The sequence below is a fragment of the Eumetopias jubatus genome, unplaced genomic scaffold (genome assembly GCF_037043125.1).
Source record: "Eumetopias jubatus isolate StellerSeaLion01/CBP00866 unplaced genomic scaffold, mEumJub1_p1.0 scaffold_4, whole genome shotgun sequence".
Classification (NCBI taxonomy): Eukaryota; Metazoa; Chordata; class Mammalia; order Carnivora; family Otariidae; genus Eumetopias; species Eumetopias jubatus.
The window spans coordinates 73,038,492-73,060,305 of NW_028274810.1; the positions used below are offsets into that span (position 1 = coordinate 73,038,492).

At 60.2% G+C, this 21,814-nt stretch overlaps 1 protein-coding gene across 8 annotated transcripts in view; it reads right to left on the reverse strand.

Annotated features, from left to right (window-relative positions):
• PTPRF (protein tyrosine phosphatase receptor type F) overlaps positions 1–21,814 on the reverse strand; it is a 72,378-nt gene that overhangs the window by 19,977 nt on the left and 30,587 nt on the right. For 3 of the 8 annotated variants that reach the window (XM_028123452.2, XM_088022467.1, XM_088022468.1), the window contains 8 exons: positions 20,958–21,068; positions 11,436–11,705; positions 9,402–9,983; positions 9,012–9,148; positions 8,392–8,536; positions 4,650–4,955; positions 3,808–4,001; positions 920–946 (listed from right to left, as the gene is read on the reverse strand). In XM_028123452.2, the coding sequence (XP_027979253.1) occupies positions 920–946; positions 3,808–4,001; positions 4,650–4,955; positions 8,392–8,536; positions 9,012–9,148; positions 9,402–9,983; positions 11,436–11,705; positions 20,958–21,068 (1,772 nt within the window). Of the gene's footprint in view, positions 1–919; positions 947–3,807; positions 4,002–4,649; positions 4,956–8,391; positions 8,537–9,011; positions 9,149–9,401; positions 9,984–11,435; positions 11,706–17,228; positions 17,241–20,957; positions 21,069–21,814 lie in introns of all 8 variants that reach the window. The other 5 variants (XM_028123454.2, XM_028123455.2, XM_028123458.2 and 2 more) reach the window with 4 other exon arrangements.

Genomic DNA, 21,814 nt, shown 5'->3' on the forward strand with positions numbered 1-21,814 from the left:
CACGCACGCGCACGTGCATACAGCCATCCACACCCACACCCACAGGCAAGGTGGAGTGGGTCAAGGTGCTACCCTGCAGGACCAGGTCAGGGCCCCGTCTAACCTCATGTAGGAATGGGCTCTGTGAACACCATATGCCTCGCAGTACCTCGTGAGACAGGGAAGAAAGATGAGGACAGAAAACCCCCACCGTGGGGAGCATTACTTCCCTGCTGTCCCGGGTGAGGCCTAAGGAGTCAGCCAGGGCAGGGTGTCCCAGCCTCGGCTGGCCCCGCCTATGCCCATCTCCAGCCGAGGCATCACTTCCAGACATGCGGAGGAACACCACAGGAGGCCAAGCCACGCCACACGGGGGGGGGGGGGGGGGAGTGGGAAGAAGGGGGGGACCACTGTGCGGTGGGAACAGAGCTGTCACCACCAACCCTGGTGTCCCTCCAGCTCCGAGTCTCAGGTGGGGCCACTGCAGCCACCACTGACCCCTCGCAGACACCCTCCTGCCCCAGCTGGAGGGTGTCCCAGGGCTGGGGCCCCAGAATGCACCAATGCCGGAACCGGCTCCCCAGATTTCCCTCCCAGCCTGGGCCCAGGAGCAGGTGATTTTTCACTCCAGCGATCAATAAGGCCTAATGATCAGGATCGGATTTAACTGCATCCCCGTCTGGCCAGAGCAAGGGCCAGGCCCTGGTCGATCACGAACACTGGCCTGAAATGGCTGCTCGACAGGCGAGAAGTTAAGGATTAGAGGAAATGCCAATCGCTGCTCAGCTCGCCGCCTGAGCCTAAACGCCAATTTTCTCCGGATGTGGCTGGTGCCCCGCGGACCTCAGCGGCTCAGGCTGGGGGGAAGGTGGGGGAGGGGAGCGTCCCGCGAGCCCAGCCTGACCCAGGTCTCGCCCGCGCTCGCACACCTGTTACTTACATAGTCCTCGGACTCCTCTGGCCGCCACTGACCGCGGGAGGGAAAGAAAGGGAGACAGGATGTGAAGGACTCTGTCTGCAGTGGGTCTGGCCCGGGCAGGGCACAGGGAGGGTACGGGCCTCTACAGGGCCTGCCCGTGGAGGTAGCACCCCAGGACCACTCCCCATCTGCAGATCCCAGCCCATGCTGCTTGCCAGGGCTGAGGAGGGGAGTGAGACTGGGAGGGCACACAGCCTGATGGGGAAGTGGGGGAACGGCTCCAGGACACACAGGGACCCGAGAGCGCCACCTACAGGTGCTTTGAGGGAGAGGCCGCCAGACATGGGGGAAGACACCCCACTCTGGTAGAGTCTGGCCTGGGCCAGTCCTGGCCGTGCCTGTTGTCGTAGTATGATTATTCAGTGTCTCCTTCCACTCTCCCAAGTCTCCCAGTTGGGAAACAGATTACGCAGGTGGCCCGGGCAGGAGCGTAGCCCAGAAGAGAGCTGCAACGGGGCCGGCGGGGGCGGGGGCGCAGGCCAGCAAGATATTGAGAGTGTGAATGCCAAGAGTGGAGCCCGGGCCCTTGCCCACAGGCACAGGGGAAGCACTCAGATGCTATTCCTTCCTGGGGGTGCCTGAGATCTCACTGCGGTGGGAAGGCATATCTCAGGGCTGGCAATGTTGGTATTTCTTGGCACACTCTTCTTTAGGCCACAGTGTGTATAGCTGCACTAGTTGGACAACGGGGGGAGGTGTCCCTTCCGAGGTCCTGTGGCACCGGAGGGCTGAAGTTGGCCAGTGTCCAGCATTGCAGAGGGACCATGGGTCCTCTGGCCCAACCACCCTTGAAGTGCTGGTCTGGCCTCTGTCCCCTGACCCCAGTTCCTCCTGCTCTGGGAAGCTCTGTTGGAAAGGTCTTGCAAGGAGCGTGGGACAGAATATGGCAAGAGGCCATCAATGGGTCCCGACTGGCCATGACCACCTTCAAGGGTGTGGCTGGGCCCACCTCTGCTCTAGGTTCCTTGTTGGGGGGGGGAGACTCTCGCTGTCCACGCCAGGCCTGGGCATGAAGTCCTCACAGAGCACCTATCCCGTGTCGGAGGCAAAGTGAGGGAGAAGAAGGAAAGACAAAGCGGATGAAGCAAAATGGAGGGAGAGAGGATGGAAGGGAGCAGTGGAAAAGAGAAGGGCGAAGAGACTGAGGCAGGCACAGTCAGTGGGAGGAGACACAGAGAGAGGGAGGAAAAACGTACTGTGAGAAACAGATAAACCCGAGATGGACACATACATAAAAGGTGACAGGCATGGCTGCACACTTGAGGGGGGCGTGACCCCCGTGCTTCTTCTAGAACAGATGGGGGCCCCGGGCTAAGTGACTGGGGCTGCTGGGTGAAGAGGGACAGGCTGTGGTGTCCTGGACGGGGTGGCCAGGGGACAGCTGGGCCCTGTGGCCAGGCTGGGGACCAGGCCCTCCACCTTCAGTTGGCTTTCCTGGAGCCCCGGGCTCATGTCCACCCCGTCACAGCATGTCTGAGGCCACAGGGACAGCGTCCCTCCTCCTGTGGCCCAGCTCCCTTCCAACCACTTGGAACCAGAAGGGGGCACCTGAAAGAGTGGCTCTGAACCCCACTGGCTGCAGCTGTGCCTTGGGCCCCCGAGGATGGGAGGGGCTGGAGGGAGCCCATTCCCGGGATGTTTCTGGGTGGGTGTGTCTGTGGAGGCTCCAGGAGGAGTCCTCAACCTGCCCCAGGAATGCACATGTCCGCCTCCTCCACCCGGGTTCTCTCTCAGCGCAGGCCAGGCTGAGAGGAGGAAGACAGCCCCCTCGGGCCAGACAGGAATTTTGCCTGAGTGCTAAGCCCAGCCTGAGGCATGAAGACCCCATCTGTCCGTGTGGGTGAGCCCACCCTGAAGAATACAGGGTCTGTCCCTGCACCTCTGGGCCCTGCCCAGGGAGGGGGAAAAGCTGGACAGGGTGGGCATGTGGGCTCTGAAGGGAATCTGGGCTCCTTCCCCCAGGGCTGGCTCAGTGAGGCCAACTGTGGATCCCCTCCCAGGGGCCCGATTCTGGCTGGGGAGACCTTGGAAGCAGACCACACCAGGTGTTAGGACTTTTTGGCAGAATATTTGGGGAGGAAGCTCGCCATAGCAATTACAGCTCTTTCCAGGAGTCCAGGGACTGGGTTTCCTGTCCAAGCTCAGCCACCGACTTACTTACTGGGAAATTCTGGGCCATTCACATAACCTCCCACTATCCCAGATTCTTTCCAGAATAGCAAGCCAGTGCTCAGGATACCCCGGGGACCTTACCCCAAGTGCACAGAGAAAGACATGAGGCTGGCTGCCAGGCCCACACCTTGAGTGTAAACACCAGGGGCTGAACCGTCCTCCTGGGGGCCAGGCCCAGAGCAACACTCCAGCCCAGCCAGTCACAAAACTCCCCTGAGCGGGGGCAGATGACAGCAGGAGTGCTGTCCCCACCCGGGCTGGGAGAGGAAAGGCCACCCAGCCCAGCACCGCTGAGGAGGAAGGCAAATCTTAAATCCCAGCCTAACTGACAGTGGATGCACTTCCTGCAAAACACAAAGCAGGGCGTGGGGGTGGGGCTGAAGCCTGCGCAGGGGGTGACAATGGAAACCGGGGTCTCTGCTCCTCACTGCTAGTGCTGGTACGTGAGCCACAGAGGTGACTGCCAGGCAGACCCAAGATGGCAGAGGGAGTGTTCCTGGAACCTAGCCCTAATCCCCTGGTTTGAGCACCTCCCAAACCTGACACACAGCAGGACATCTCGGTGTCTGAGTCCTCTGAGGGCAGGCAGGGGACAGAGGCAAACATGGGCTCCAGAGAGGTAGAGAAGCGTGCTGGTCTTGTCCACCTTCCCACCCCACTACCTCTCAGGGGCGCACCTGGGCCTCTGCCAGCATGACGTCCTGGATGATGGGTGGGCCGCGGGGCTCGCCATTCTCTAGCCGCACATAGGTGACCTGGTAGCCGCGGATCTGGCCATGTTGCTTGCTGGGGACGGGCAGCTTCCAAGAGACATGCACAGCCGTGGAATTCAGTGGCTCCACCTCTACCTTCCGTGGTGGCCCACTGGGCACTGGGGACCAGGAAGAGGAGAGAGTCAGGCCCCTAGGATGGACCTTGGTTCGGAGGGGGGGGGTGGCACAGTACCCTCCAGGGCCTTGCCTTTGCACTCCACTGCCCCAGGAATGGCCCTCATATGGTTTCTGTACACTGTCCCTGCTGAGAACAGGGAGGGCTCCCTCTGCCTAGCACAAGGAAGGCCTGCCCACCCCTCTGGCCCTGAGCTACCTCACTTGGTGGGGAGAGTAGGAGTGAGGCACAAGGCCTTTGGCCACCCTAAAGTCAGCACAATCTGTCCCATCTTCTTCTGGGCCCCCCACATCATGCCAATGTCTGGCCAAGACCGAGTCTCGTTGATTCTACTCCCAGCGTCTTTTGCACCGGTCTTCCCAATCTCCTCCTCCCAGATCTCAGGTGGGGGCTGCTGCTTCTGTCTTAGCCTTGCGAGGCCCCAGCTGCCTTGGAGCTAGCCCCACAGGCTTCAATTTGGGCACAGGCTATCCCATCAGCTACATTTCCCCCGTGCGGGCTACTAAGCCTGCACCAGGAAGGACTTGCCTTCCTGGCTTGCGTGAGGCAAAGGCCCTGGGGGTGCGAGGTGCACGGTGTCTGGGAGGGGTGCCTCTCCTCCCCCGCCCCTCCCCTTGGCACCACTGCCTACCGTCCTCGTCTGTGCGCACTAGCACCGGGCTGCTCTCCGGGCCGGGGCCCACATCCGTGTGCGCCCGCACCCACACCCGGTACTCCGTCCACTTCTCCAGGCCCACCAGGTCCCAGCTGGAGTGCTCGCGACTGATGCTCTCCACCACATGCCGCCCTCGGTCCTCGCCGTCCACTGCCTCGTAGGCCACTGAGTACTGGGTGATGATACCGTTGCGGCTGGCGGCCGGCGGCGGGACCCAACTTACCCGGACTGTGGTGGAGCCCGTGCTCACACAGGTCACCTTCTGGGGAGGGGCAGAGGGGGCTGGGGAAGACAAATGGGGGGAAGCAGGCAGATGGAGGGCGGGGGTCGCAGGCACAGTGACTAATCACAGAGGATGGGAAACTCACCCAGGCGGGCTACTTCCTGAGTGCAGAATGGCTGTCCCAGGGCCCCTCCTAGGGCAGGCTGTCACCACTGCCACCAGCCAGCCCGGCTCCCTCTGGCCCACAGGCTCTACACATGCATGCGCACGCGCACGGGGTCTCCCACACATACATATGGTGTCTTTCACACATATGGGGCTCTAACAGCACCTCACACACACACAAGGTCTCTCCCACACATAAGAACTGTATTGCATAAAACACACACCCTGCCACATACACACAGGCGTGGGTCATGACTCCCCGACCCCTCGCCCCTGCTCACACACACAACCACGTATGGAGAACCTCCCGCTGCTGTGCCCATAGCTCTCGTCAGGACTAACAGCCCCTCTTCTGGCACAAGGCTGCTGTGACCTTGTGCCACAAGCAGCCACAGAGACCAGAGGCCAGATGGGAAAGAGGCCAATTGCCATGGCTAATTTGGAGAAAATGCACCCCTGGAGGTGCTCTCACTCAACGAGTTCCTTGGGTTAGCACTGTGCCCCCCTTGTTCCCAGCGACGTTTCTAGGCCTTATCCTCACTGAGGAACCTGGTGCTATTACACGGCTTCCTCGCCATCTCGAGTTCTGCCCCCACCCCTTACCAGAATGCCTTCAGCAGTCTCCCTCCCCGGCCCTGGAGCCCCTCATCTCCAGGGCTTTCTCCCCTGCACTGCTGTGGCCATGCCCTAGATACTGCCATGACTCAGAATGGCCCTACTCCCCAAACCGGGGCCTCCGACATCCCCTTGCAGACCCTCACCTTGTCCCAGCGCAGCTGCTCAAGGTCCCCAGCACTGTGCTGGCTCTTCACCCCCCTGGGGGCCTCCACCCACGGACCTACCATCCTTACCGCCCTCGATATTGGGCTTTGACCCTGAGGTCCTGTACCTCAGCACTCGACACATACCCCCAACTCCCCCAACTCCTTCTCTTCCCACACTCCTGCCCAGCCTGTGCCAAGCCCTGGATGGAGCCAATCCTCTGCCCTCTTCAAGGCGGTGCTGGGGCAGGTAGAAAAATGTCACCTGCCCTGGAAGGCTGGCATCCTATGAGTACATCCCCAGCGGCCTCATCGGGGCCTTGCCTGCAGCTCGTGGCCTCTGGTCTCTGCACAGCTCCCTCCGCCGCTGCACACAGAACGCTTTCAACCTCCTCCATGCTCCGCTAACCTCCAGCTCTCAGCACACAACTGTCTCCCACTTTGCAGAGAAAACCGAAGCCTCCCACCAGCAGCTCCCTCCATCTCTCGCTACCAAACCCACCGAACAACTGCAATCTCACTGAGCCACCCTTGCTTCCCACGAGGAGGGAGGTGTGCCCTGCCATCTAAGGTGGAGCTCTCCCATCCACATTTTGTCCCTGAGTCCCCCAAATCCTTCTCTTTCCTGAATTTTCAACTTCTCCGTACGGGCTCATTCCTAGTAACATTTAAACATGCTCAGATTTTCCCTATCTAAAGAGACAAAACCCATCCTCAGGCCCACAGCACCCTTCCTCCAGCTGCAGCAGCCCCTCCCTCCAGCTAGTCCTCACAACCCTCGCCCCAGGCCCCACCCCCAGGTACCCGACGCAGCAGATGACGCAGCGTTTACTCCTGTGTTCCTCTGGCCCTGACGGCTCGGCAGCAGCATCTCGTCTGCTCCTTCAAACTCTCTTCTTCCAATCTCCAAGACGCTCTCTCCGGGATTTCCTGCTGTCTTTGGTCATCCTCTTCAGGGTCCCCCAGCTCTAACCCAGCATGGCCACTCGCATGGCATAGGGCCTCCCTGGCTGGGGTGCCTGCTTCGGTCCCACTTCCAACCCTCTTCCCAGGTCTACACACCAGAAGCACAGAATTTGCACGACGCCCCCCTTTCCCTCAGCATCCCAAAACCAGTCCGCCACCAGGTCCCAGGGAGCTGTCACCCCAGACGGCTCTCTAATCTACCGCCACCGCCTGAGCTGAGCTGCCACTTCTTGCTTCGACTACCGCCCGGCCTCCTCGCCGGCGGCTGGCATGCTGCTGGGCTGTCCTGCGTGTTCTCGCCCAGCAGCCAGCCAGCCCTCCCACCTGTTCCCTCAACCTGCAGCCGGCTGCTTCAGCCACACTGGCCCCCTGCTCGCCCCTGTCCACAACTAAGTGCCTTCCCGCTTTAGGGCCTTTGCACCTGCTGACCTCCTGCCCGGGGCCTGTGTCCCCCCCAAGGAAGTCCCCCGCCCGGGCCCCTCAGACCAAATGAAGCTCCCACCCCGTCATCTCTCCACTGTTTGTCCCCTCCACAGCACTTTACCCAAATGTAATTAAAAACTCATTTGGGTAATTGCAGGTTTAATATCTCTCTGCCCCACCAGACAAGGATCCCTGCAGGCAGAGGCCATGTCCGGGTCATGCTGCCAGGCCTGCACCATGCATGGGCCCCGCAGGAGCGCAGCAGGTGCTTGTAGGATGAACCCATGCGCACAAGGTCACGCATGGCCTCCCCTCATCACTGGCACAGTCACACCCAGTCCCATGTCACATGGACCACCTCACAGACACTGCTGTGTTTAAGGCTGTCACTGCCCCATGCCGTGGCCCCCACGGTGAGGACACAGAGCCTTGCGGCCACTCAATCACTACGGCACACCAGACACTCACTGCTACAGGTGCGGCACCGCCAGGTGGTCGGATGGGGTCGCCCACGGCCTGGAGGCGCGCGTTCTCCATACACGGGAACATACACAGGAACACACTTTACACACAAAGCCCACAAGGCAGTCACGCAAACGGGCTGGCAGGCAGCCTCACATGCGGAAGGCCGTGTGCTCCTAAGGCAGGCACGTAGACCTTCTCACAGACGTGTCCCTACGTGCGGCTGGCTCAGTGTGAGATGACACAGCTCACATACTCTTCTCGTGGGGGGGGGGGGTCATGAGGCAGGGAATATAGGTGATAGGGGAGATGAGATGTGGGGATTTGGAGAGGCGAGGACAGCTGCCAAAGCGGGGACATGTGTGAGACACGGCAAGCATGGCCGTCCCACCGCTGAGAGAGGCCTAGTCAGCTAGTGTGACCAGCACAGACGGGGGAGGGGGATGAGTCACAGACACAGAACTTACCTGGCTGGGGGAGGGGCTGGGGGGAGGGAGGAGCAGAAGTCGGGTGGGGAGCAGTGTGGGCACAGCAGCTGCCTGGACGCGGACTGGTGGGAACTTACCTGCCCCTCTCTCAGGGTCCGGAGCCGGAGCCCAGACCAGAGTCCAGGCCAGGGCCCAGCAGACCTGACCACCCCCCTAGCCAAGGGGGAAGGGTGTGTGTGTCTGAGTTCCAGCCCAACTGTAAGCAGGCAGGAGCCTCAGGAGACACTTACTGGACTGTGCCGTGCGGGCCTCAATGGTGGGGGTGGAGACGCCCACCCCCATCTCGGAACGGGCGGCCAGCTGGAAGTGGTACAGTGTGTCAGGCTTCAGGTCCTCTAGGGTGTAGGAGGAGGTGGGGTCGAAGGTCACCTTGTGCTGGAAGAGCAGGGAGCACTCACTGACTGCTCTGACCCCAAAGGTCACTCAGAGGCTGTTCCCCAACATGGGCTGCAGCTGACCCCTCTGGACCCACTGTGGCTCCAGGGCTGCCTCCATGTCACACAGCCACCTGGACCACACAGGGGACGTGGCGCAGCCCAGGCCACGGACACCTCGCTGCCTACACAGCCATGAACGCCTGAGACAACGGCCTCCAGTGGGGAATTTGAGGGCTCTGCCAGTGCCATGTGAGCCACAGAGCCTAAGAGACCCAAGGACAGACCTGGGGACTCTGCCCCTAGCACAGGGGTGACAAGGACTACAGATCATACTGGCCATGTGAGCCCCAGGGCCCCAAGGGAGAAGCCTGGGGCCTGTGTCCATACAACTCCAAAATCCAGAAAGCCTGCTGGGGTGAGCCCACCACAGACAGAGGGGCCCTCCTCCTTCTCTTGTCCCGCTGAGCACTTACCTGCTGGCCTTCATCCTCTGCTGCCCAGTACACCAGCTCATACTTGACGATCCGCTCCTGCGGGGGCAGCAGCCATGAGAGCTGGATCCTGGTGTCCGACTCCGCCTCCGCCTGGAAGTCCGCCGGTTGGGCAGGCACTGCAACACCCCCACGCCAGGCGCCGTGAGCCTCCCCAGTTGCCCTTGAGGGCTGGGGTGCCCAGAGAAAGGAGGCAGGGGGAGACGTCCCTGCACCCCTGTCCTGTATCCCAAGCGACCACACACATGTGGAATACAGACCCCTCTCCTCCCGCGGCCCCCAAGCCCACGGCCTCAGGGCAGGGGCCCCGCCATGGTCTTGCCCACCCCGGCTCCGCTGCCGCCGCCCAGCCGGCGTGCTGCCCGCACCTACCTCCCTGCTGCGTCTTGACCTGGATGGTGGGGCTGGGAGGGCCGTCGCCCACGGCAGTGAAGGCCAGCACGCGCAGGCTGTAGGTGATACCAGGCAGCAGGCTGCCCACGGTGGTGAGAAGCCCCGCATCTGTGTTGTGCTTGTGCCAGGCGCTCAGGGGGCGGCGGGAGTCGGGGGTGTAGTAGACGCGGTAGCCTCGCACCAGGCCGTTGGGCTCCTCGGGCGGCTCCCACTGCACCAGCATGGTGCTGGCGCTCAGCATGCGTGCCTGCACGCGGCGCGGGGGGCTGGAGGGCGCCTGCTCCCCTGTGCGGGCCCGCACCGCCTCGCTGGGCGCTCCTCGGCCGATGCTGTTCACCGCCAGCACGCGGAAGGCGTACTCCGAGAAAGGGCTGAGGCCGCCAATGCTGTACCGGGTGGTGGCCACGCCATCCACCTCCTGGAAGGGCCCCTCCGCACCTGCCGCACGGTACTGGATGCCGTAGTAGGACACAGGCTCAGAGTTCCCAGAGTCCCAGGTCAGGGTGACGCTGGTGGCAGTTGTCTCTGTTACCACGAGGTCAATGGGAGGTTTCGGCAGAGCTGGGAACAAAGTGGGAGGCTCAGAGCTGCCTGAGGTCATGACCCCAGGAGCCAACCCTGCCCTTGGTGTTATCCAACCAGAGTGTGGTTGACTTCCACAGCCCACCTTGAAGAATGGCCCGGAAAGCTCTAGGTGACCTCTAAGGGCACCACCTAGTGGGGGGATGGTGACACTTGTCAGTGCCCCGAGGGGCCTTCGGTCATCTAGTGTCTACCTGCACCACTTTCAGAACTCACTGGATTCCCTCCTAACAATAGACCCAGAGATGGTGCGGCCTGACCGGGTCTCGTGCAGATGGAAGGCGCACAGGCTGGAAGGTGGAGGTCTGCCTCTGGGGCTTGCCTACACTCACCTGTGGCCACTCACGTACAACTGGGGTTGGTGTCGGGGAGAGACGTGCCTGAGAGAACAGCCTGGATTTTAGAGTGATGGGGCTGCTGGTCCTACACACCTGTGGCTTGGCTCAAATTGAGGGTGGAGAAGTCTCAGACCCACAGCCAACCACTAAACAAGTAAGTACCAAGTGCCTACTAAGTGCTGGGCACTGCGCTGGGGTTGAGGACACAGGTCACACAGTTGGGTCATATGCCTGCTCTTGTTTACATTCTAGGGTGAGTGGAAAGCGCCGAGTCCATAATCATGACTCTGGGGCAGGCAAAGAGAGTGGCGAGCAGGATGCTGAGCTGGGGCAAATCCACGAAGGCCTCACAGAGCTGAGACCTGGACAGTGAGAGGACCAGCATGGTGAGGGCGCGGTGAGGGCCCGGTGGAACTGAGCCGGGCCAGTAGGGCCAGGCGAGGGAGTGAGGATCCCGGTCTTTACCCTAAAAGCAACAGGAAGTCACTAGAGAGCCGTTTCTCAAAACAGAGTGGTGAGATCCTGCTTTACATCTTCAAAAGATCATCCCAGTTGCAGAATGGGAGGTGCCTATCCCAGGATTCAGGCGGAGAGCCCACATCCCCGTGGCCACTCTTTCGCCACATCCTTGCCAGGAGGCTGGTAAACCTGAGGGTCTGGTGCCATGTGTAGTGGCTAGGGGGCCGTGCCGTGGCATCAGACCCCCAAGGGTTCAAGTCCCTGCTCTGTCATTTACTCCCACATGACCTTGCACCTCCGTTTCCTCATCTGTACAAGAGGGACAAGAATGTCTACCTCCCAGGGTAGATAAGACTGAACAAAGTGATCTGTGCTTCCCACCACGGCATCTGGCCCCAGGACCTCAGTACCTGTTGGCTATTATTATGAACACCAAGAATGACAGAAGCCCCTCTCCACCACTGAGGGACAGCAGGACACCAGGGGGCACCCAGAAGAGGGCACTGACCCCTCGATCTCATCCACCCCACAACAACCACGCTCACCTGCTACGGGTGCTGGGACCTTTTGTTGCCCTCCACAACGGGGCAGGCCACAGGCCACAGGCCACGGCAGGCACGCGTGTGGCACTCACCTTTCACTGTGACCTGGGCTGTGGCCTCGATCATGCCTAGAGAGGAAATGGCCACGCAGGTGTAGTTGGCAGAGCGCACAACATTGCTGAGCTCCAGCACGTTGCGGCCGACCGGCATCTCATCCTCCTTGGTGAGCTCCTCGGCCCCCATCATCCACTTCACGTAGGGCATGGGCGCGCCCACCGCAACACAAGTCAGGTTCACGCTGCCACCTGGCATCACCTCTTGGCTGCTGGGAGGGATGGAGAAACGAGGAGCCACACGGCGCACTGCGGGAGGAGGGAGAGAGACACTCACAGGCCAGGCAAGACACTCGAGAGGATGGAAGGGCAGGGGCCCCTCATCCAGGAAGCCCCTCTTGTCAGAGCCGAACCCACCTCAGAGACAGGTGGGGCAGAGTCCCTGGGCCCCAGCTTACCACCTCCCATCCTGCTTTTGGGCTAGGAGTAGCCCCCACGCTCAGAGACTGGAACACAAGAGATTCCACAACCAAGCTCCCGTTTTACAGCCTAGGAAACTGAGGCCCAGGAAAGTCCTGCTGTCCGCCCAGGGCCACACAGGGACTCAGTGCAAGGTTCAGGCCTCAGGTTCACACTGCGGGCCTCGTCGGGGCCACATTCCAGGTTGCCTTCCAGTGCCTGGCCCCACCTGCTCCTGCCCCCCCCCATCCACCGTGGGTCTCCAGAGGGGCTAACTGGGGCACCAGTGGGAGAAGTCCAGGCACTGAAGGGTGGAGGACCTCAGAGCATGGCTGGGGCAGGGCAGAGGGGCAAGCCAGGAGTGATGTGGCCACCTTCTCTGCAGTCGCTGCCTCCACCTCCCGGCTGTGACCCGAGGGAAGAGATGATCTCCGCCATGCTCCAGGCATAGCCTGGGAACCCAAGGGGAAGGGCCCCCCCTTCAGAAGGGGCTGGGCAGGGGCAAGGGATCAGGGCGGGCCAGGGACGTGGTCCGCGGGCAGGATGGGCATGACGATGGCAGTAACATGATGAGGGCGCCGAACAAACGGCTTTCTGCGTCAATGAACAAGGGTCTCAAGGGGGAGGGTGGCTGTGCCTGGCCATGACCTCCAGCCTTGGGCTTCCCAGACCAGAAGCTGTTCGGAGCTTCCCAGGCCAACGTGCAGCCTGGAACCCCCCAAAGTTGCAAGCTTGGCACAAACATTTGGAACATGCAGAGGGAGGGCAGTCAGGCCAGACCTAGCCGTGGGCAGGCATGCTTGGCGTGCTGACGGGTCATGCAGCTGGTGGGCCGAGGCTGAGGTGTGTCCTTCACAGGCACCCCTACAGACAGGGCCGGAGAAGTCAGGCAGCGAGGCTACGTGACCAAAAGGCACCACTGAGAGTGTGTGTGGGTCTCCGAGGACCCGTGCTGGGGAGCCCGGCATGCAGAGGACCCGTGCTGTCACATCAGGGGCACCTCCACTCTAGGTTCCAGACTCTGCTGCTCAGATAAGCCTCAGACCACAAAATCAGAGCCGGAAATAACTACAGAAACCGCCAGGTCCGACTCTAACCTCACTGCACAGGGGTCAGGCTGTGGCCCAGAGACTAGACATCCAACGAATCACCAGGTCCTGTTAACGGATGGCCCAAGGTATCTTTCAAACCCACTAATTTCTTTTCAAACCCAGAGGCTACTGCCCCCACCAGAGCCTCAGCCACCTCCATCTCTCCTGGCACCACTGTATTAGCAGCTGTCTTCCAGAACCGGCCCTCCACCAACAGCTAGCACAAGTCTGTTCACATCACCTCTCTGTTAAAAACCCCTGCATGGTTCCCTCAGTGATTCCTCAGGCCACACGACTGGACCCCACCTCACTACGCCCCTGCCTCAACTGTCCACACTGCCTCAGTCCAAGGCCTCCGGACAGAACCCCCAAGCAAGCCATGTGTAACTGACATCATGGGCTGAGTCCCCTCTGTGCCCCCAGGCCCACTGGGGTCTCAGTGTGTCTCATGGACCTCTAGTGTTCTACCTTATAGAACTGGCCTCCTCATTTTCTTTAGGGGAACCACCTCTCCCCTCTGTCCCTGCTATGTGGCATGTGACCCAGATCTGGCTAACAAGATACAGCCTTTAGACTTTTGCAAAAACCATTAGAACAACAACTTTCTCTCTGTACTGCAGAAAGAAAGGCCAACTTAAAAGGAGCTGAAGACTAACTTTCATAATACATGGGAAAACACGCTGGAGAACAAAGTCAACTGTAGAGAGCGAAGTTAAGAGACAAACACAAAAGCCTGATCAAACTGTTTAAATATCTGGATCCAACCCTCCCTGACACCAAATCTACTTCTACATATTTTAGTTTGATAAGACAAGAATCTCCTTGTTCTGCTTAAGCTGATTAAGTAGGTTTCTATCACTTGTCCCAAAGCTGGGAGTCCCCACGGAATGATGACAGCATGTCATCAGCAGAGACTTCTGCAAGGCAGACAATAGGTGGATCCTGGGCATGGCTGGTGGGAGGGACCCACGACAAAGAGCACCCTCTGAGCACTCCTTCAAATGGCACAAGAGTGAGACCAGGAGGCATGGACATTAGCATCACCCAGCCTGGTGCTGCGGGCCCTCCCAGAGCTCTGGAGTTGGGCCTGGGGGGCGGGCCGTGGGAGGAGAGGCCCAGGCAGGCAGGTCCGTCTGCTGACCAGGCCCAGGCCTGCCGACGAAGGGAGGGGTCCAGCACAGCCCTGGTTGGAACAGGAAGGCACAAGGGCACAGCCTTAACTGATGAGGTCTTTATTCTCAGCCAGGGGTGGCCCATCTGCTCTCTGTTCACAGGCATCAGAACAAGCTCGGGAAGGGAAACCACTCTTGAGCTTCTACTCAAGGTGAGGAAGGTTTCCTTGCTATAGATCCCATCACTTCCAGACTGCAGAAAAGGGGACAGACTTAAGACTGAAACTTTTAAGTGACATGCCCAAGTTTACGTATTATCAGGAGGTCGTCGTTGTGATGAAAAGCTCACACCCTTTTGAGGTCTGGCTGATAGGTAGAAAAAAGACACCTAGGAGGCTCTACGGAGAAGCTTCTGAATAGCCAAGGTGGTGGAAGATATTCTCCAGTTGGCAGAAGGATGGGGCTTGGAGAGCCTGTGCCAGGAGAAGTCATGGCTCCAAGTTTAACCTTGGCTAGTGGCAGATTAGTCCCTGGACAATAAAACAAAGAGCCCCAGGGAAAGGAGGTAGATCCTTGGCCAATAAACCTCAGGTCCCAACCTAAGCAGCACAGAAAGCTGACAGGACTGTCCCCCAAATGGTCCCAGGAGGGCAAAGTCTTCTGTTCTATGGCCAGGAAACAGAGACCTTTCAGAACAAAGGTTGGGAATGGTTTTGTTTTTAGGTTTATGTTTCCCCTCCTACATGCAGGTGGAAGAGAGAACTCCAGGGGCACAGGATGAGTTTGAGAGGTCAGAAGTGACCCGTAGAATCATCCCTAGCACCAGGCAAGGGCCTTCCAGCTGGGAGACTGCTGGGGATGGTGTTCACTAGAACACCAGGTTCCGGGCACACGCAAGGCATTCCAGGGCACGATCTCCCGCAGCTCAGGCTCATCCTCCCTGCAGTGTGAGCGAGGTTAGGGTATGTCTATGGAAGGAGGTTGGGGGCAAGAGAGGTAAGGCACAACCTCCCAGGATCCCGAGTGCCAGTGGGGCCCTGCGTCCTGGACCTGCCTGGACAGCCACCCGCATCCTGACGGCCAGGTGTGACTGGTGCCTCCCCACGGCAGTCCTGCCGCCACTCCTCCCGCTGTCCCAGACACAAGGCCTCCAGTAGGGGCAGGGCTCGCCCTGGACCCGGTCTACTGACAGAAGCAGCAGCAGGGAAGAAAAAACCAGAGCCAGGAAAAACGCACTCAGGGTCTAATTTTGGGCTCCAACAACGCCAGTCTATTACTGTTCCCTGTGCATCCTTGGTGCTGACATTTTATAGACAATTTCCAAAACAGGGCTCTGCCATTTCTGGATTATATTTCAACTGTAACTTTTAAGTCTAATTATTTGCGCTGACAAGCCCGTATAATAGGGCGGTGTGGCGCCCGAAGGCATCGGCATTCAGTGGAGTGACAGCCTAATCGCAGGGGGAGGGTGGCCCCGCAATCTGCATTCACTTGCAGGAATTTCTCTGATGAAAATAACACAACATTAAGGAGGGGATAAGGGGCAGGATCCACTGTATCAAGATAAAATAACTCTTTAATAAATAACCTTGTGGCTGCCGCAGAGCAGTAATTAAATGCCGGCGCACTCGGCACACAGTTTTAAGTAAAGCTGGAAAAATGTAAGATGTAATTATCAGCGCCAAACAAATTACCAGCCCGGCAAATCCCCCTGGAATATTTAGAAACTCATTTCTGCCTTCCCGTTAAATATTTGTGTACGTGCTTTATTTTCGGTGGGACCACAGAGGGGGAGAAGGGGAAGGGACCAGGGACCAGGGCGGTGGGGGGAGGGGGGAGACGGGGAGGTGGCTGAGGGCTGGGCTGTCTCTGCTGATGACTGCTTTCTGAACGCCCTGGCAGATCCGCCCGGTCAGCGAAATGGTGTAACCGAAATGCCCCAGAGCTCAGGAGTGCATATGGATGGATGCTCAGGGCTGATATCTGAGCTGAGGCTGCAGCCCTCCTCCCGACTGGCTCCCTTCTCCCTCCTGGAGGAAACCCAAGCTACGGAAGATATGATGCAGAGGGGAGCAGGTGGCCCAAGTCTGCTGCCTGGGGCTGAGCCCAAAGCCCAGTAGACAGGTGAGTCTCCTCTGACCACTCAGACCACATGACACAACAATGACCATTAGCCCCTGCTGCCAGCCCCAAGACTAGGGGTAGTGGTCTGGCCCCGAGGGTGGGGCTGAGAGCCGAGTCCCACGGGAGAATGCTCTGGAGCGGGCTAGAGCAGGGTCTCCGGGGAGCCCTTCCCAACCTGTGGCCAGGCTGGGGCCTCCTCTGGGCTCCCGTGTGGGCCTAAGTGGCTGTCAACTGTCCAGTCTGGTGTGAGCTCCCTGAATGTGAACGCTCAGCATCCAGCACAGGCCTGAGGAAACGGGAGCGGGCTTGGGGGGCCTGGGGCGGGTGGGAAGATCTTCATGTGGCTCTGGTCAGGGAGGGAATAGACAAGAGTATAGGAGATTTCCTCCATGCCTAAGATGACGCCGGCCACCTGTGCCATGGACCCCAAGCTTCGTGAGGCAGATTGGGGCTGACCGCCCCACTGAGCTTGGTGGGGACCTCAAGGTCGGGGCAGACCTGCGGGACTTTTGTCCTGTGCTGTAGGACCTTGAGGTGTGAGCTCATTCTAGATTAGCCTTTTCCCTTGGTCTTCCCAGTGGCTGCAGCTGAGCCGGGGCAAAGGTGGAGTTTAGGGGACGAGGTTGTGGAAGGAAGGCCTCACAGGCACACGTGACGCACTACAGCTCTCACAGCTCCCCCGACCACTCCTGAGCCCCACCTGGAACAGACAGCTGGCCTGGCCCAGGCATAAGGGCGGGGCACAGTGTCCTGGCATGCACCATGCCTGCCTGACCGCCCCGGCAGGGGGGCCCAGCTAAGGGGACATGCAGACACGTGGCACATCAGGGGACCCAAGCAGCAGAAGCATGCAGGGCAGGGGGCCTGCCCACCCACCCCTAGTCCTGCCGGCCTGCCGGCCCAAACACCACAGAGCAGAGCCCGACTGGCGGGCAGGCCTGGCTGGAGTGAGCCCGAGGGAGCCGACCGAGCCCGCTGGTCCCTACTGACGGGAGCATCCCATCGACGGGCGAACTGTAGATGGATAAGAAGTGAAAAGGACCAACCTTCTCGCTGATCTGAGAGATGAGAGTTTGGGTTGATGGCAGAGTGCGATGAGGATGAGGAGGGAATAAAAAAAAGACAAGGAGAAACACAGAGAGAGTAAAAACAGGCCAACCTCCATCTGCCCACACAGCACGGACACGAGACGAGACTCTTGTGCCCCACGCACACACACGTGCCCGCAGGTGCGCACGGACCACGCCGCTCACGAAAGACTCAGGACTCATGGAGGACATGGTGGACAGGGCTGGGTCCCACTGGCAGGTGCCAGGATGCCGAGGGCGGGATAGCGCGGGATGGAAGGGGAGCACAGGCGGGCCCCCATGCCTCACGCACACCCCACGGCTCGACAGACCCAGTGAGCTGGGCTTTGGGGTCGGCCCCCCCACCCAGCAGCCCACAAACCCACCAAGGCACATGGGCCACTAGATTCCCACCACCTTGAGGAAGCCCCACACTGCACTGCCCCACTGTGAGGAGCTGGTCTGGGCACCTATGGGGAGAAAGGCTGCGGAGACACCGCCCCGTTTAGAGACAGCTGTGGCCAGCGGCCAGTTCCCTGCAGAGAAGGGGGACGGTTGGGGGCAGGTAGGGCACGGCCACGCCCTGGCCCCCGGCGGCTTTGCGTCCTGAAAGCTAGAGGAAAGAGACGCTGTGGAGGGAAGGAGAGGGTGAGTCACTCAGAGAGGGAGACAGATGGTGACACAGAGAGGCCGGTCTACCCAGCCTGCCTGGGCCTGCTGGACTGTGGGTGGAGCTGCGGGCAACTGAGCCAAGGCAGATGTGAGCGGATGATGCATCCCCCAACAGCTATCCTGATGGCAACAGTGGTCACTGGCCACTAAGCGCTTCCCGTGTGCCCGCCACTGTGCCGGGGGCCTCCCACGCGCTGTCCCGTTACATACAGCGGGTGCAGGGGCTCAGAGAGACAGCGGGGCCCTCAGAGTCCAGGGGACAGAGGAAGGATGTGAGACACTGAAGACAAATCCAAGGAGGAGACGTGGCCTTGAGCCCAGTGGACACAGTGGGAGAAGAGGGGGATGGAGGGAGATGAACACTGGTGGGAGGCTGTCCATCTAGAGCAGTGGTTCCCACTGTGGGGGGTGGGGAGGGAGCCCCCCAGGTGACACCGGGCAAGGTCTGGAGATGTTGTGGGTTCTTGTGACTAGGGATGCTGCTGGCATCTAGGGGGCCAGCTGAGAGTCATCCAGCCCCGAGTGTCAAAGGTGCTGAGGCTGAGAAACCTGGGCTGGAGGCCACAGGGGCCCGGATGTTGAGGCTCCTGGCAGCTGGAGCCCAGTGGCCTAGAGGGGAACAGGCGCCTGCTCTGGAAGGGGATCTCACAGCCGCTCTGTGGCGCTGGGGGATGTCTCCACGGGTGGCCCGCTCACAGGCAGGCTTCAGGATAGAGCTGGTGGCCAGCTCGGGAGAGGCTGTCTCAGAGGAGCTGGGGCTGATGGGCCCTCAGTACCGCTGGTGGCGGAACGTGTGGGCTTTGCCAGGCCTGAGATTAAAAGCTTTTGCCACACCAGAGACAGAAGTCCTAGGAACTGACCTTCTAGGTGTCGCCAAGTCTCCTTAGCAGGGTCTGTCCTGGGGCTACAGGGCAAATGGCTCTTGACAAAACAGGGCAGGTACAGGTGCAGGTGGGGCCTGGCTATCAGGCGAGTCTTGGGCACAGAGATAGGACTGGCCCGTGGACATCAGGAACATGTGCGTGAGAGAGGGAAAGACAAAGCTGCACTGGGACAGCCTGCCTTAGGGTCCCTGGCAAGTGGGGCTAGAATTAAAGAAACCCCCACACTCACTGCCCAAAAGGCCTGTGGGTGTGGGTCAGAAAGGTGATTTAGGAAGGCCTGGTGGGAAAGGGGAATGGGCCATGTCGGGACCCTGCCTGAGCCCACCACGTGGGGCTGGAGGTAAGAGCTCCCTGGTTAGCACCCGAGCTGCGGCGGCTGAGCTCATCTCCAGAGAGACCCCTCGCCTCGCCTCAGGGCTGAGGCCAGTGTGATGGTGACTTCAGAGAATACTACCCAGCCGAGATTATAATGCAGAGTCCATCACCTGTGTCTGGGCCTTCTCCTGCAGCTCTGGCCCAGGAAATGTGCCCATTAGACCATGCCCATGCGGCTTACTTGGGTTTCTCAGCGGCTCTGCTGGGCCACTCCTCTCCCTGGTGTAGCCGCATATGGAAAAAGGCTTTCTTGGAACCTCCACTCTTTGGCCCTATGATCTCTTGGAAGAAGTGTTCGGTCAGGACCGCATAGCATTTGGAACGGTCCAGGTGGAAGGAGGCAGGTCTTTGAGTAGGGCTGTTCCAGCAGCTCCTCCCTAGGAGGGGGACTCGTCAGAGCCCCGTGAGCCCGTCAGAAGCTATGCCTGGAGCAGTGTGGGGGAAGGCTGTGCACTTCACAGCTCCCCTCATCTCGGCCATCTGGGTGGCTCTCAGGCTCCCAGCCTCTCTGCTCTGGTGCTGTTCCTTAAGACAGGCCCTGGGGCCACTGAGACAAGCACTTGGCAGGCAGGACACCTGACAAGGGGGCCAGTGGGGACTTCCCACCCCACACCCCCAACTCCAGTGAAGTGTCATCCATGGTCTCTGAGACACAATTTGCCCGTCACCCGATGGCCTGGCAGCCTTGGCCTCTTGGGAACCTGTGCCCCGACACGGAGCAGCTCCTCAGTAACTACATGCTTGATGGCCTAATTCTCTCTGCCTTGTCTGACCATGTGGCCCTAAAGAGTGGGACAGGCCGCTGACACTGCCCGGGCGGACAGGCAGACAACCCCCTGGAGAAGCTACACTCAGCACTTAGCATGATGAAGTCATCGCTGCAAGGAAGCCGTGTCCACTTTCCTTTTCAAATCCCCCGAGTGGAGACAGTTTCACTTGTAATGATGCCCATCTGTGCAGGAGGGCTAAGTGAGGGGATGTGGGGGTAGGAGGGGCTCCTAGGGCCCCTCCCGGGCACTGTGCACACCAGACCCAGCATGTTCTCAGGAAGGAGCAGGTGGCCAGCTTTGGTCACCCTTGGACTGTGAGCCTAGCAGACACAGGACAATCCAAATCAGTCCCCAGGCCCTCTCTGTTGGATCCCTGGACTTGTGAAGATGCACGATCTACTAAGTCTCAGCAAGGAGCACCTGAAACACAGTAGGTGCTCACCTATAGGGGCTCACAGCTGCCTCAGACTGACCTTCTCTACCAGGGTCCTGGATGGTGACAAAGCACAGCTAGCTACTCCTCTAGGAAGGCCCTGGGCAGACCTGGCCACAGGGCAGGCTCACCTGGCCTGGAGTCCTCCTTGCTGGGGCGGGCAGGACAGACTCGAGGACTACCAGGGACATATGCTGCGTTTACACGGAAATGAGTGTGCCTGCTTGTGCGCGCGCACACACTCACATACACAGCGAAAAGTCGGCTTGGAAGGCTCTAGACTCCCGTGGGGCTCTGGGCCCACGTGGCAGGACCTACAAGAGATACAAATGCTCCCAAGAGTGGCTGCGTCCCAAAGGGCCTGCAGGGAAGGAAGGCAAAGTGGCAGCGGACATCAGGAGCCTGCCCAGTGGGAGCAGTTGCGGTTGTTCTTGCTGTGGCAGAAAGAGGCAGGAAAAGGAGAACCTGGGCCGAGGGCGGCCTCCACTGCCCACACCAAGGGCTCCAGACAGCGTGCCCAGCAGGGCCAGTTCAGCTCCGTGGAGACAGGGCTGGGCACTGCCCATGTCCTTACCTCGCACATACAGGTTGGCGGGGGCCGAGTAGCGAGTGCCTGCAGAGTTGGTCGCCACACACTCGTACTTGCCTTGGTCCGATTCCTCGCTGCTCTCAATCTGTAAGGCACCTGTGGGGACACAGCGACAGTCAGGCCTGGATCGTGGGGAGGGGTCTCGACGGCATTTGGGTTTGTGTTGACCAGATGCTGACGGTATCGGGACCACACCTGGGCACCAGTGTTGCCTCCAGGAAGCTCTCCCTGATGAGCCCCCTGGCCTCGTGGCCGGAAGCAAGCGTTGTACTCTGCAGCACAATCCTGCTTGTCTTAACCCCGCAGCCTAGCAGAGCTTGCCGGCTGGGCCGGGGGCTCCATCCCATCCCCCAGCTCCATGGAGTGTCCAGTCCTGGACTCCAATCCTGGAGCCCATTTGCCAGTGAACATGCCCATGAGTGCTCCCAGACCTACCGGCCCTGCCAGGCCACGTGGAGCCAGGCGTGGGTGGGAGCAGCCTGGATCCCTGCTGGCCTGGGAGTTAGCTGCAAGCATGCAGTGGCCCTCATCGGGCAAGCGCCTGGGAGTCTGCCGCCCACCAGAACTCCACAGGAAGGAAGGGGCTTGCTCTGGGGGGCCTGGTGCCCGGCAGCCTCTGCTCACAGCACCCATCCTCTCCTCCCACCCAGCCCCCACCCCGCTGGCCCCACCCATTCCGGCTCCTCTCCTCAGCCTGGTCCCGCTAAAGTGCTTCGACCCACCGCGGCTGCTGCATAATTCAGGAGGCTAATGGAGGCTGTAGCTCCCACTCGGGCCAGTGCCCGGAGGGGCTGCTCCAGCCGCAGACGGACAGACAGGAGCCAGGATTGGGGGGGAGGCAG